The following is a 15815-nucleotide window of genomic DNA, read 5'->3' as shown; positions in this document are numbered from 1 at the left end:
CACATGGAGCAATCAGATGCCCCACCCCCGCTCATCCCCGCCAACCTGACACCCATGTACCCTCACAATGGGACTCTACAGTCATAGGCAGATACCAGAGCACACAGCCCAGCATGCGGGCGCACGTCCGCTCAGCCCTGGGCGGGTGCGCCAGCCCTCTGGGTCTGTTCCAAGTTGGAGCCTCTCACGTGAGGCCCAATGTGTCATTTCCAAACAGAAGGAATCTAGCTTCCTCGCAGCAGGGAAGAGCAGGGTGTGTGGCTGGGTGGGTGGGTGGGCGCGTGGGCATGTGCAGTGGGAATGGCATGTGTGAGAAGGAAGCAGACATGTGAATACCGGGGCATGTGTGTTGGGACATGGAGCACACGGGTTGGGGGCTCTAAGGTTGAATAGGGGAAGGAGCCCAGAGAAACAGAGTGTGCCTTTGTGAGGGTGTGTGTGTGTGTGTGTGTGTGTGTGTGTGCCACTAAGTCTGTGTGCAGTGGGTGTGGGTGTTTGCCTCCCTGTATCCGCCTTCTCACCCGTCCTGGACTTTTAGCCTTCCTGGGCTCTTCCTCCTCATGTCTTGCCTCCTCCCTCTTGAGGCTCAAAGTGGGGGCTCTAGTGGACAAGGGGGGCACGCTCCAGGACTTATTCCAACCCCAGATGCTGCCTGAGGCTTCCCTCCAGCTCCCCCTCCCTTCTTTTCCTCCCTTTTCTCCCTCCCTCTCTTTCCCTTCCTCCCTCCCCCTCCAGGCTGGCGTGCCAGGGGGTGGGACATGCCAATCACTGGCTGTGCCTCTCCCGCTGCCAGCACAGGGCGCAGCTCCCCCCCGGGAGCCAGGTGTTTGGGTCCCAGGAGACACCACCGGCCCCTGGAGAAGCAGTGGAGCTGAGGACCCTACAGACCCCTCTCCAACCCCATGGTGAGTACATTTAGGTGGGCTTGGGAGGGGCAAGAAAAGCAGGGTCCTCAGGAGCAGGGCAGGGACCAGGATGAGACAGATATGGGGGTGGATGCTGGAGAAAGGAGGCGGCCAGGGAGGGGTCTAGAGGCCAAGGGTGCTCTATAGCATTGGACATTGGCCGCTCCTGGATATATCTGATGTTTTTTGGGCTTCATCTGGCAAAGGAGATGGAGACCCCCTTAGAAAACTGGACCTGGAACCCAGAGGGATTAGGCTGTCATATAGCAGGCAGAGCCCCAGGGCAAAATGAGAAGGGCAGGGGACAGGAGATAGCCCTTGCCACCATCATCCTGTTGAAGGTTGATTACCCCCCCCTTTTGGGGGGGGTTGCCAGTCCCAGAACCTCCTTCTCTCCTCAGGGCACTCTGAATCCCACTACCCCCATCCATCTTCAGCCCCCCCAAGATGGACTGAACCAGGCTGCTGGCCAGATGGACAAGCTGGATGCCAAGGTGGGTGTTGGGCCAGAAGCCAGCAGGAGACCAGGCAGAGAGTCCCAGGGCTCTTTGGGGACAAATAGGCACATAGACAGCCACACCAGCCAGGAAATGTAACCCTGACATGTGCAGGGGACCAGAGGCCCTCTCTATATTTTTAGTATCTCAGATTTGCACAGGGCAATATATGGAGAGTTATGGGCACCTGTGCCAGGTACTTGCCCAACCTCACAATGCCAGTGCCAGTGCCCCAACCTCACAATGAAGGGATGAACCAGGGCCAGAAATTCTGGTTCTTGCAATGTTGCCAGCTCTTTGACAGACAGCTGGGGAGGGGGCAATCAGCTCCATTAGGTCATTCAGACATGGGCACTTTAGGGATTATCAATGCCATTGGAGAGGGATTCACCTTTTTCCCACAATACACACCTGCAGCTCTCCCCAGACTGATCCTACAAAACTGGCAGTCTCCCACAGCCAGACTTCTGTGCCTGGGTAATCACTGAGCTACAAGATGAAAGTTCTTTGCTCCTTGACCTCAGCCACTAAGCAAAGCATGATCGCTACTGAGATATGAAAGGCGAGGAGATGGTAAAATGGGTAGGCAGAAGATGTGACTCTTCTTTCCCCTAGTGGGCTGGTGACTGGAGACCTGGGAACTGGATACTGAAGTGCAATGGGAAATTTAAAGTGCCAAGGAGGGGCTAATCGAGACTTCCCATTGTGTGGATGAAGAGACTGAGGTTGAGAAAGGGGAACGGACAGGCTCATAGCCCTAGAAGGAAAATTGGGTCTTGTACCCCATTCTCCTCAACTCTCACACTACACTGTGCTACCAACTCCATGAGCAGGAGGATGGGATGAGGAACAGGAGACACGGCATGCTTTGTGAGGCAGAAGCTTGGGCTCCAGGCAGGCAGGCAGGCGGGGAAGAAGTGGGTGAATCTCACTGGGTTTCTGCTCTGCTGTGATGCCATGGTGATGCCTAGAAGGATGGGGGAGGGAGGAAGATAAAAGAAAGGAAAAAGGGAGGGGAGTGCAAGGAGTGAGGAGCTGGGGGCATGCAGGGAAGAGGATAAGGGGGACCCAGCACTTCTGATGCCACACTGACTGAGTGAGGTCTAGGATTCAGCCTGCTTTGGCAAGGTCTGACTAAAGATGGTCAACTGATTAAGGTCCATTATGGGTGAGCAAATTTGGCAGTGGTTCTAGGACTGAAGATACTCTTCCAGCTCAGCATTGTATTTATGAAGCATTTAACTGATGATGGCTGCTGCCTTCCACGGGGCTAGCTGGCACTCCCAGTGGTGACTTGAGCCTGAAAATATGATTAATTCTATTTGTCTAGTCACTCATTCCCAAGGCCAGGTATCAGGGGTGGAAGTTTTGTGTACCTTTAATGGATCAAGAACCACCTTCAGAGAAAAGCTAACCCAGGGGAAGATAGCTGCCTGAGAAAGACTGGTTCTGGGTTAAGGCTGCAGCAGAAGGGACCAGTCAGGAGCCCTGACTAGGAGTGCCCTCCTTACTGCATATGTGAAGTTTCACATGCCCAGCCCCACAGTCCCTCTACTGCCTTCTCCCTAACACTGTTCCTTTGCCCCAGTGAGGATTTTCTACCAGCCCAGAATGACAAGCTTGTTCCATTCCCTCCTAAACCTCTTGCCAGCAAACTGTTATCATTCCCTGACTCCCCCTTTCCATTCCTTGACCAGTGGTAAAGCTCTGGAAAACCTAGTGTTCAGGAATCCCTCTCCCCCCCCGCCTCTCTCTCCTGCCTCCCCCAGTGTTTCTCTCCCTTCCTCCTTCCTCTCACCAGCCAGATCCCCAGTCCCTAGGGATTGGTCCAGGGCGCTGGCGGTCAAGTCTGGCCTGCCTTGCAGTAGAGGCTCTGACCTCAATTCTTAACTCTTTGAGCTCAGGCTGACTTACACCTTACACATACACACACATACACACACACACACACACACTGACAGGCACCCTCTCACATCCATGCCCGTCTTGAACCTCACAGCTCCCTGTAGCTAGGTAAGGCAGGATTTACTTGGTCCATTTTACAGATGAGGATGCTCTTGGCTGATTTTCTCCCGTGTCCTCATACCAGAGCAGAAACCTGGCAGATGAGGGGATATAGTATCAAAGGGACCCCCTAGACCTTGCTCTGGAGCTGCTCCTAACCCCCACAGGCTCATTTTCATGATCCAGGGCCTGAAATCAATAAGGAGGATCCCATGTACACATTCAGATATTTATTCCACAAATATTTATTGAGCAAATTCTATGCAAGCCCCAGGTTAAAGCAGTGAATGAAGCAGACGGAGCCCCTATTTTGCCTCTCTCTCAAAGAGCTATGGCTAAACCTCCTCCTTCCCCAGCACTGTCATCATACATCACACAGATAGATGATAGGCTCTCACATACACAAGCCATATTCTCACTGTTGACTGATTCAAACTAAGCTTTGACCAAGCTAGTTGAGTCAGGCAAGAAGACTGATAAGTAGCCCCATTCCCTCAAGAATAGTTTAGAGTAGAAGTCAGAGAAGTTGGTCTCAGAGGCAGACTGATGGGGTCCAAATTCTTGTAGCAGTGCTGATGAGCTTTCAGGTCCTTAAGGCTTTGAAGTCTTAGTTGCCTCTTTTACAAATTGGAGATAATAGACCCTGTTTCACAAGGGGATGTAACAGGTAAATTAAATCATGTATATAATGCATAGAGCCATGTCTGGTATATTCAAGCAGTCAGTAAATACCAGTTGCTATGATAATATTAGTAATATTATTAAGGGCTCCCAACAGCCTTCATCAGGAGGCCACAGCCCTGGGCAGAAGAGCACCTCCCTGCTTCCTTGACAACTTCCTATACCTCAAACATGACACCCCCCAAGAATGAGTCCATTCCCAGAAACCCATGGAATCACCCCCACCACTCCCTAGTCTCACTCAGCAATGCACACACCCTTATACACAAAAACACTCGTGCCAGGATTCACCCCCACCCCATACAAGAGTTCCCAGGTCAGGATGGTGACTTGCACAAGGCCACATAGAGAGACAAGAGCTTGAAGCCAAGGACAGCCTTGGGGAGTCACCTCAACCCAATGCACTCCCCTTCAGCCACTTCCCCCATACTCAATGCCAAGACTGCTGTGAGCCACAATGCCAAAAAGTGCTCTGCAGCTTCAAAATAAGATAGCTAACCCTAAGCCCCTCCTTTGTAAAGATTTTGGAGCCACCACTGAACCCCAGTACCCTAACTCTCAGCACTGGACTGGTCTCCCCAGAGGAATCAGCCACAATCACAGGAAACTAAGTTCATTCACAACCACACTCCTCCAGTAGCCTTGAACAACAGCTAGTGGATTGTCCCCAGCCAAGTGTTAAGAAGAGAAGATAAAAAAAAAAAAGTTAAGGGCTGGAGGTATGGCTCAAACTGTAGAGTGCCTGCTTTACAAATGCAAAGCCCTGAGTTCAAACCCCAGTCCCATCAAAAAAAGAAAAAAAAAAAAGTTAAGATTTTCCCAAGGTCACACAGCAGGGACTAGAGCAGGTCTCTAGGAACCTTTTGAACTCTTTCATTGTCCATGAGGGTTTGGGGAGTGAAGACCCCTGTTCTAATTGCAGAAGAAAGGCAGAGTCTGTTCTTAGGGTGCATCTCATGGAGCACAAGGTGATTAGAATCGGACTTCAGTTCCTTAGAACTTCTGCCCCTCCTCTTCCCCTGCCCTCCGCCCCATCTGTGGGAGGCTGTAGCCCTCAAAGCTCATAGGTGGAGCATAAAGAGTTCAGTGAAATGGAAAAAACACAAGCCATTGAGGCCACAAGTTTTGATCAGAATCCCAATGCCACTACTTCCTTTGGGACCATCAAAAAGTCACTTAGCCCTCTTAGCCTCAATTTCCTTAGCTATACCATAGAGATAAGAACCCCCAATTGGGATGTCCATTGGGTGTCCTGTAGATTAAGATAAATAATATACACCGAGTGCCTGGCATGAAGGAGATATTAATGGTTATCAATATGACTTTTTTTTCTTTTCTTTTCTTTTCTCTTTTTTTGCAGTACTCAGGGACTACATTTGAGCCACTCCACCAGGCCTTTTTTGTGGTGGGTTTTTTTCAAGATTGGGTCTTGTGAACTGGGCTGGCTTCAAACTGTGATCCTCCTTATCTTTTGCCTCCTGAGTAGCTAGGACTACAGGCGTGAGCCACCAGTGCCCAGCTGATATGACCATTCAAATAGGAGAGTTCGGACTGGTGGCACGGCTCAAGTGATAGAGGGCCTGCCTAGCAAACGTGAGGCCCTGAGTTCAAACCCCAGTGCTGCGGTGGGGGGGGGGACAGAGAGAGAGTCAGGAAAAATAGCAGGATGTCTTCTTCAGGACCTCACACCCATTGGCTGGGTATGAGGGGAAGCAGAGAAATGAAAGGTTAAGGGATTACTGATGGTCACACAGCAAGGAAGGCACAGCACTGAGCTTCACTCCCAGGGCTGTGGGCCACAATGCCAAGACTGCTGTGAGTTGAATGAGGTTCTTGCCTGGGAGCAAAATTTAAGAAAGGATCACAGAGGCTAGGGTTAGTACAGTGATAGAGTACCTGCTTAGCCCCTGGGTCCAATCCCCCGCACCACTAAAAGGGCGGTGGGGGGGGCACCAAAAAAAAAAACTCATTAGCTCAGAGAAAAAATATTGTAATATGACATTTTTTTTCTCCTCAGCTACACCAGTATTTGAACTCAGGGCCTTGTGCTTGCCACTTGAGCCACACTCTTAATCCTTTTTCTTTTGTTTTTTTTTTAAATAAACCTGAACCTATTACATTTCCTGTGCAGCTGGGATAACAAGTGTGAGCCATCATGCCTAGCTTTTTTTTTATTGAAATGGGGTCTTTTGGACTTTTTGCCCAGGCTGGCTTAAACCACTATCCTCCCAATCTCTACCTCCCATTAGCAAGGATTATAGGCCTGAACCACCACATCTGGCCTAATACAACATTTTTTTTTAATCAATGAACAAGCCCGGCATAGTGGCACACCTCTGCATTCCCAGCCTCAGGAGGGTAAAGCAGGAGAATCATGAGCTCAAGGCCAGCCTGGGCTACATAGTAAGACCCTGTCTCAAAAAAAAAAAAAATCAGGCTGGAAATGTGGCTCAAGAGGTAGAGAACCTGCCTAGTAAGGCAAAGACCTGAATTCAAACCCCAGTACCACCAAAAAAAAAAAAAAATTAATAAATAAAACAACAAACTACAACCCATGGGCTAACTATCTCTTTTTGTAAATAAAGTTTCATAGGAACCAGGGCCAAGTTTAGCGTGAAACAAGTGAGACAGGGTGTGCAAGTACAGGACTGAATCCTGCCTTCCACATTTTGTTCATCATGAATTTTTTGCATTAACTTTCTAAATATTTCATTAAAACATTAGTTTCTTGTTTACTGAGTTTTGGGACACCCCTTAAATTTTGTACCCAAGGTGAGTCCCTGACTGGCCTCTCTGTAGTCCTGAGCCTGGAGTGGTATAAGGTGCTAAGCTTTGAAGCCTGCACACGCCCTGACAAATATAAGACCCTGCAGGTGGGAGGGTGCAGCCTCTCCACCCAGTGAGCTCCCCTGGTCTGTCTCTGCCTTTGCAGGTCTTTGCCTAGAACCCAGGGATGCTGCTTCAAGGTCCTTGAGGGGTGAGGGGATGGTATAGCAGGGAAACACCCAGGCTAGGAGCCAGGAAACCTTCAGCCAGATGATGCCTTCTGCCCCCTTTTCTCTGAGCCTCAGATACTCCCTTTGTGCAATGGGCATTAAACAGCCCTGAGTTCAGAAAGTCAAAGGGACAATAGTCATGCTGGGCAAATTCTCAAGGGTAACATTCACCAGCAACAGACTGGGGAAAGCTCCAGCCTGATTTCAGTCTCTAGTCTAGTACCTGACTTTAGTTAAATGGATTGCAACAAAACTCAGGAATCAAGATAAATCATTTTTAATGCAATGTTTTTAAATTCAAATTGGTAAACTCTAGCCTCCAGGCCAGTCATCAGATCTAGCAAATGAAGTTTCATTGGAACAAACCACTTGGGTTCAAATTCTGGTTCCTACCTTACTTGTATGATCTTGTGCAAATTCTCTTTCTGTCTCAGCGTCAGCTTCCTCATCTGTAAAATGGAGATGACAATAATGTTTAGGTCATAGGTTCCTGTTAAGATTAAATTTGGACTGAAGAATCTAGCTCTGTAATAGAGCTCTTGCCTAGCATGCACGTGGCTCCATGCTTGATCCCAGCACTGCAAATTAATTAATTAATGCATATAAATACTTTAGCAGTGACTAGCACTAATTATTATTATCAGATGCTACTATCAGAGATTTGGAGAGGTAAGGATCAAACCCAGGACCGCATGGATGTTAAGCAAGTATTCTACCACTGAACTACACCCTATCCCTCTATCAATAGATAGACAGATAGATAGATAGATGGATAGATATAGATAATAGATATACAGATACAGGTATAGATTTTTTTTTGCAAGTACTGGAGATCAAGCCCAGGGCTTCCAGTATGCAAGGCACTCCACTCGTCCTTTTTTTTTTATATTTTGTTTTTTAGACAGGTTCTTGCTGCTATCTTTGCCCTGACTGACCTCAAACTCAAGATCCTCCTGCCTCTACCTTCTGAGTAGCTGGGATTACAGGCATGCACCACCATCCCCAACTTCTATCACAGATTTTTACTGTAAGTGGACACTCCAAGGCAGGAGGGAGCCCTCATTCCTACACATACTAAGAGTTAATGGGGACTCAGTACTTACTGTGTGACAGAGTCTGTTCTAACCACTTGACATTCATTGACTCATTTAATCCTCCCAACAATTCCTTGAGATAATAGCTAATGGTATTAACTAATGGCATTATCTCTACTTTTCAACTGAAGAAACAGAGACATATAGAAGTTACATCACTAACAATAATCACATACACAATAATGGTGAAGTCTTATTCAAATCCAGACAGTCCGGTTCCAGGATCTTGGTTCTTTAACTATGATGTTACACATACCTCCTCATGTGCAAACTGTCCCGAGACACAAGCACACACTAACAGCCACAGTCCTTCTTGATTGTGTCACATACTGGTCCCCCACACTGAGAGTTGTTCTCACATGCTGACAGTTCACCAAGAACCGTGGAGATGCCCTTGGCCTCACACACTCCAGATGATATGCAGTCAGCCACATACCACCCAGAACCTCTATGACAGGGGCAGCACATTAATCTCTCTTTCAGAGCCCAGGTTCCCAAGGAACATCAGAGCTTGGTGGGCCCTTACCCAATCTCCCTTGGAATCTTTCCAGCAATACAACCCTGAAGGCCACACCTGCAGATTGGGACAGATGGATGAGGCCACAATAGGAAGGGACTCACCAAATCACACAGTAGCTAGCCATGGCTGAGCTGGACCATCAACCATTGATTTGGCTTTGCCTTGACTGTGGGGGCCTCCCCCCAGCTCAGGAGGTTGCTTTCCTGGCCTTTCTCTTTGTGCAGACTTAGTGCCTGGGCCAGGCTCCAGATCCCAGAAAAGTCCAGGGGATCTTCCCGTTCCTCTTGCTTCCCCCAACTCATCTGGAGCCCAGGAAGGGGGAGGGCCTCCCACATCCCATCTGGGGCCAGACCCCTGCTTAGCTGGGAGTGAAGCCCTTGTCCCTGTTGCTTGCTTTTACTCCACACTTTCTTCCTACCAAAGGTGCTGGGACCCAATACCACTCCCTCTGCTGCCCTCACAGAGGGAGGGTCCATCCAGTCCCAAACATGCCAACCTCACATACACATGCACAGAAAAATGTGCAGATGTAAATATACAATGCGTACTCACATACATGCCTTTCCCCTTCTCCCATCTCTTTCCTCTTCTCTCCAGAGCCCTTTCTTTCTAACGACTTCCCCATATTTAATGAAAAATTCCCACTGGAGATCTCCATGCACAGTGAGAGCAATAACCGGGTTCTAATCCTATTCACCACCTTGTCACTATAGCCAAGGTGTCTAGCTGTTCAGAGCCACCATCACTTCCAGTGAGATGGGAATAAAGACCTTCCTCCTAAAGATGCAAGACAGTTAAATTAGATAATTTGATTAACTGCTTAGCATGGTGTCTGGCATGTAGCAACTACTCAGTAAATGAAGACTGTAATAAGGTTGAGTGAAATGCTTTGAAAATTTGGCAGGACTGTATACAAAGTGAGTCTCCCAATTCCTGCCACATGAGTTAAGCAAGACAGGAATTAGTAGTAATTTCCCAATGAGAAAATTGAGGCTCAGTCTGGTGAAGCTGGAATGAGGATTCAGATCCCTGGATTTCAAAGCCACCCCATGCTGCTGGCAGAAAGTGAATTGTAAATGACCATGTGTAGGCACCAGTAAGGAAGGATGATGCTCTCTGGCCCAGAGCTCTGAGAAGGGAGGGAATGTGTCCTTTATACCTTCCACTCAGGGCTACCAGAGATGTCCAGTGGTCCAGCCAAAGTTTATGTCTTCTGTTTTCAGGTGATGCCCTTCCTCTAAGGAAACCTTTAGCGTGACACTGGAGGAAGGGGTTGTCCCCCTCCTCCCATCTGGCCATGATGAACACTTCAGCCCCACCTGCTGTCAGCCCTAACATCACTGTCCTGGCACCAGGAAAGGGTCCCTGGCAAGTGGCTTTCATTGGGATCACCACGGGCCTCCTGTCTCTGGCCACAGTGACAGGCAACTTGTTGGTACTCATCTCCTTCAAAGTCAACACAGAGCTCAAGACAGTCAATAACTACTTCCTGCTGAGCCTGGCCTGTGCTGACCTAATCATTGGCACCTTCTCCATGAACCTCTATACCACATACCTGCTCATGGGCCACTGGGCGCTGGGCACACTGGCCTGTGACCTCTGGCTGGCCCTGGACTACGTGGCCAGCAATGCCTCCGTCATGAATCTGCTGCTCATCAGCTTTGACCGCTACTTCTCTGTGACCCGACCCCTGAGCTACCGTGCCAAGCGCACTCCACGCCGGGCAGCTCTAATGATTGGCTTAGCCTGGCTGGTTTCCTTCATCCTCTGGGCCCCAGCCATCCTCTTCTGGCAATACGTGGTAGGGGAGCGGACAGTGCTAGCTGGGCAGTGCTACATCCAGTTCCTCTCCCAACCCATCATTACCTTTGGCACAGCCATGGCTGCCTTCTACCTCCCTGTCACAGTCATGTGCACACTCTATTGGCGCATCTACCGGGAGACAGAGAACCGGGCACGGGAGCTGGCGGCCCTGCAGGGCTCCGAGACACAAGGCAAAGGAGGTGGCAGCAGCAGCAGCTCAGAGAGGTCACAGCCAGGGGCAGAGGGCTCACCAGAGACTCCTCCAGGCCGCTGCTGTCGCTGTTGCCGAGCTCCCAGGCTGCTGCAGGCCTACAGCTGGAAGGAAGAAGAGGAAGAGGATGAAGGTTCCATGGAGTCCCTCACATCCTCGGAGGGTGAGGAGCCTGGCTCTGAAGTGGTCATCAAGATGCCCATGGTGGACCCCGAGGTGCAGGCCCCCACCAAGCAGCCCCCTAAAAGCTCCCCGAATATGGTCAAGAGGCCCACCCGGAAAGGGCGTGACCGAGCTGGCAAAAGCCAGAAGCCCCGTGGGAAGGAACAGCTAGCCAAGCGGAAGACCTTCTCACTGGTCAAGGAGAAGAAGGCAGCCCGAACCCTGAGTGCCATCCTGCTGGCCTTCATCCTCACCTGGACACCGTACAACATCATGGTGCTGGTGTCCACCTTCTGCAAGGACTGTGTTCCTGAGACCCTGTGGGAGCTGGGCTACTGGCTGTGCTATGTCAACAGCACCATCAACCCCATGTGCTATGCACTCTGCAACAAAGCCTTCCGGGACACTTTCCGCCTGCTGCTGCTCTGCCGCTGGGACAAGAGACGATGGCGCAAGATCCCCAAGCGCCCTGGCTCTGTGCACCGAACCCCCTCCCGCCAATGCTGATGGCCCCCTTTCCTGCATCCTTCCACCCCAGCCCCAGGGAGAGGTCGATGGAAAGCGGGCAGGGGCTGTGTCCTCAGCCCCAGGGCCCAATCGAGCCTGACCGGGCTTCCCGGTCTCCTGGGTCACCTTCCTGGACAGCCCAAGGAGACCTTGCCAGCTTTCCAAACTTTGCTATTCCCAGGCAGGGATTGAAACCTGGGGAACTGGTTTTTTGTTCCCTGCTGTGTGGGAATGGGTTCTTCACCAGGAAGGCCAGGGGGGAGGATCCGGGCTTTGGACTCCTTGTTTGCCTTTATTCAGGAAGTCAGGAGCCAGCAGGGCGGGCAAGGAGTTTAACATTGCAGTCTTCTTTGGCCCAGCAGGGAACCTGGCTTGCAGTGGTTGATAGTGCCCCCTAGGGCTTACTGCAAGGAATTGACACCAACCACTGAGAAAGAAAAACTTGGCTCAGAGAGAGCTGGGGAGAATCCCTGGCTGAGATCCCCTTCCTGCACAGGCAGAGCCTCACCAGCTATGCCCTCACACACTCTCCGAGGATTGTCCAGCCTCCCTACAAATGTCTCCAGAGCATCCCTATATGGGTCACTTCTGAGGCAGGAGATGGTACCTGAGGGGATCAATTTGGCTGGTCACATATCAAGTCCCAAGGCAGCAGCAGGACCAGACACCAGGCATCCTAACTGTCCCACTATGTCATTTTCCTAGGGGACAAGGGCATGGGAACTTGCTATCCAGCCCCACACCCATCATCCCCTCCTCTACCCCAGAGTAACCTCAGTCCCTCCTTCCTGGCTTATAGCCACCACCTGGATGGATCTGCTGGATCTGTTCTGTGCAGATCTAGCCAGACCTCCTGCATGCTGCCTGCCTCTAGCCCTGCCCCACACAGGCCTGGCCCAGCCAACAGGTTCTCTCCTGTGAGCTCCCCAATCCAACCATGCATGGCCTCCCAGCCACACTTCCCTCCAGGCCCAGCCTGGCCCCAAATGTTCTTTCCTTCCATCCTCAGCGTGTGCTGAGTCTGTGAATAAAGCCACATAACCAGCAGGCACCAAGGATCCTTCTTTCCTGTGTTGGCTCAAGACCAGGACAGAATGGGGCAGGGAAAAGTGCAAGTACCGTGGAATGTGGGCTGCTGCCCTAAAGGTGGTTCCAAGAAGGGCAGCACTGTATGGCTAGAGCAACCACACCATGTGGGACCCAGAGTCCAGGGGTCCATAGCTCAGGTGAGTGGGGCTGGCCAGGCAGACCTGGCCTTTAGAACTTGGGCACGTGGGAGAAATGAACTGTCCCTGCTTGGATCCCTGTATATCCTCTATTTGACCTGCCATACATGGTTTCTCTGGGAGCTGTCACACCCAACAAGAACAGAATTTCAAGCCCTGGTTTGTAGATGGGGAAACTAAGGCCCAAAGACCTGGGAGAATTGCTCAGGGTTACCCCCACAAATCAATACCTAGGCTTCCAGGCAATTCACAGCTTCCTGACCCCCACATTATGGAGATGACAGTCCTGGGATACTCCAAACCATTTTAGTGACCTTTGGGTCATGTCATAAGGTACTTCATTAGTGAAGGATACCCAAAGATTATGCAAAAGAGCCAAGAAAAGTTTCCTCCCATCTAGAGCAGTGGTTATCTAAGTGTGGTGGTGGTTGGGGGGTAGGGGAGGTCCCAAAGACCACCCTTAGGATCAATAACTTGCAAAAGAACACACAAAACTTAGCAGAGCTCTTAGAGTCACAGCTACTATTTATTACAGTGAAAGAACACAGAAAAAAACAGCAACAGAAGAAAGTGCACAGGATAGAGTCCAGGAGAGACCAGGTACAAGCTTCCAATTGTTGTCTGTCATGAAGTCACAGAGGCAGTGCCAACAAACATGACATATTGACAGAAAGAAAAGTTCACTGGAACCTTGGTGCCCAGTGTGTTTACTAGAGGTTGAGCATGAATCTACATGGCTGACCAGACACATGGTTAACCTCAGTTAGTCTCCAGCCTCTCTCGAGGTTAAACCCATCCAGTGTGGCCCAAGGCCTCCACCATAAATCACATTTTTAGCATAGACTATCTGGTTTGGGCCCAGGTGCACAGATAAGCAAAAATACTCTTCCAAGCAGTATATTCCAGGGGCTTGGTATTATCTCCCAAGGGCCAAACAAGGCCAAGCCTTTCTTTAAAATACACAGGATGTGGACAACTCAGACCTTCTGAGTTAACAGTGGTCCAGACCAAAAGCATCAGTACTACCTGGGAACTTGTTAGGTAAATTCTTGGAGTCACCCAAGAAAGTCTGAGGGTGAAAAACAGCCATCTGTTTTAATAATCACACTCCAGATGATTCTGATGACAACTGAAATTGGAGAAAAACTGTCCCAAAGAGATGAAGTCCTGGGTGGGGCTTAACCCATGCAGAGGGAGAGGTGGGGATTCACCCTACACACTGCTCCCACGACTCCCAGAAGCCTTCGGAAAGGAATCTTCCAACACTATAGATAAGGACAGTCCACTGAAGAGATGGACAGGACAGTGTAGCCAGTGCCAGCAGGAAGTACAGCTCTGTAGGAGTGACTCTCAAATGTAAGCCCTGTACCCCTATCCCACCGGCACAGCTCCGTAGATTATCAGCTCAGCACCCTGAGAGGGCCCCTCCCTGCCACTGCTCCCTCATGGCTCTGAGCCCTCTTTGGGGATAAATGTCCTGCTTTGTGTCAAAAGCATTGGAACTGAGGTCTCAGGAGACGTAAGGACTAAGGAAGCTGAGCAGCATTGGGAAAATGGAAGCTTTGGAGTCAACTGACCCGGCCTCTACTGAAGACAAGAGTGGAGTGGGAGGTGTCAAAGATGGTATCAGGATCAGGAATGGGGCTAGCAGCTCACACTTGTCCTTTGTTCCTTATCCCAGGAAACTCACCATGGTGTAGTACCTGCCATGTCCCCCACCAAACAACCTTAGGCATATCTCCTATCCTCAGTGTCCTCATCTCTGTAATAAGAATGAGCCCCTTGTAAAAGAGCCAAGAAGATGAGACAGACCACGGAGAAAGCTCATGTGGGTTATATAGTCAGCGTCACCAAGGATGAGGCTGCCACAGGCAAAGTCCAAAAACCAGGTATCGGTTCAGACCCAGTGCTTTCCCTACACCTCCATCCTGGCTATGGAAAGCCTTGAGTCCCATTCCCATAGTCCAGGGAGAAGAAACTCACATCCTGACATGACTTGGTTAAAGAAGAAATTCAAGTGGCCAGAAAACACATGAAAAAATGCTCACCATCTCTAGCAATAAAGGAAATGCAAATTAAAACCACACTAAGATTCCACCTCACCCCTGTTAGAATAGCCATCATCAGCAACACCACCAACAACAGGTGTTGGCGAGGATGCGGGGAAAAAGGAACCCTCTTACACTGTTGGTGGGAATGTAGACTAGTACAACCACTCTGGAAAAAAATTTGGAGGCTACTTAAAAAGCTGGACATCGATCTACCATTTGATCCAGCAATACCACTCTTGGGGATATACCCAAAAGACTGTTACTCCAGAGGCACCTGCACATCCATGTTTATTGCGGCACTATTCACAATAGCCAAGTTATGGAAACAGCCAAGATGCCCCAGCACTGACGAATGGATTAAGAAAATGTGGTATCTATACACAATGGAATTTTATGCAGCCATGAAGAAGAACGAAATGTTATCATTCGCTGGTAAATGGATGGAATTGGAGAACATCATTCTGAGTGAGGTTAGCCTGGCCCAAAAGACCAAAAATCGTATGTTCTCCCTCATATGTGGACATTAGATCAAGGGCAAACACAACAAGGGGATTGGACTATGAGCACATGATAAAAGCGAGAGCACACAAGGGAGGGGTGAGGATAGGTAAGACACCTAAAAAACTAGCTAGCATTCGTTGCCCTTAATGCAGAGAAACTAAAGCAGATACCTTAAAGCAACTGAGGCCAATAGGAAAAGGGGACCAGGAACTAGAGACAAGGTTAGATCAAAAAGAATTAACCTAGAAGGTAACACCCACGCACAGGAAATCAATGTGAGTCAATGCCCTGTATAGCTATCCTTATCTCAACCAGCAAAACCCCTTGTTCCTTCCTATTATTGCTTATACTCTCTCTACAACAAAATTAGAGATAAGGACAAAATAGTTTCTGCTGGGTATTGAGGGGGGGAGCGGGAGGGGGTGGAGTGGGTGGTAAGGGAGGGGGTGGGGACAGGGGGGAGAAATGAACCAAGCCTTGTATGCACATATGAATAATAAAAGAAAAATGAAAAAAAAAAAAAAGAAACATGCCTGAGCAGGAGAGGGAGTATAGAAAAGGGAAGCTTCCCAGAAATGGTGTCTGTGTCCTGCAGTCCTCTGAAGCAGAATTCCTGCAGACCTAGTGACCACTGAATGGAGAAAATGACATGAGCTG

The 15815-nt window shown here is 49.7% G+C and overlaps 1 protein-coding gene across 2 annotated transcripts; it reads left to right on the top strand.

Annotated features, from left to right (window-relative positions):
- Nucleotides 1-310: 310 nt before the first annotated feature.
- On the top strand, nucleotides 311-12431 carry Chrm1 (cholinergic receptor muscarinic 1). 2 transcript variants are annotated; one of them, XM_074047719.1, is made up of 3 exons: nucleotides 311-905; nucleotides 1307-1399; nucleotides 9921-12431. In XM_074047719.1, exon 3 carries the CDS (start codon nucleotides 9995-9997, stop codon nucleotides 11378-11380), a length of 1386 nt encoding a protein of 461 aa, XP_073903820.1. In that variant the 5' UTR covers nucleotides 311-905; nucleotides 1307-1399; nucleotides 9921-9994; the 3' UTR covers nucleotides 11381-12431. The 2 variants fall into 2 exon arrangements, with proteins under 2 accessions (XP_073903820.1, XP_020031025.2); XM_020175436.2 differs by lacking the exon at nucleotides 1307-1399.
- Nucleotides 12432-15815: the final 3384 nt, after the last annotated feature.

Source organism: Castor canadensis, chromosome 1 (assembly GCF_047511655.1).
Source record: "Castor canadensis chromosome 1, mCasCan1.hap1v2, whole genome shotgun sequence".
NCBI classification, from domain to species: domain Eukaryota; kingdom Metazoa; phylum Chordata; class Mammalia; order Rodentia; family Castoridae; genus Castor; species Castor canadensis.
This window is presented reverse-complemented; position numbering and strand designations above follow the sequence as displayed.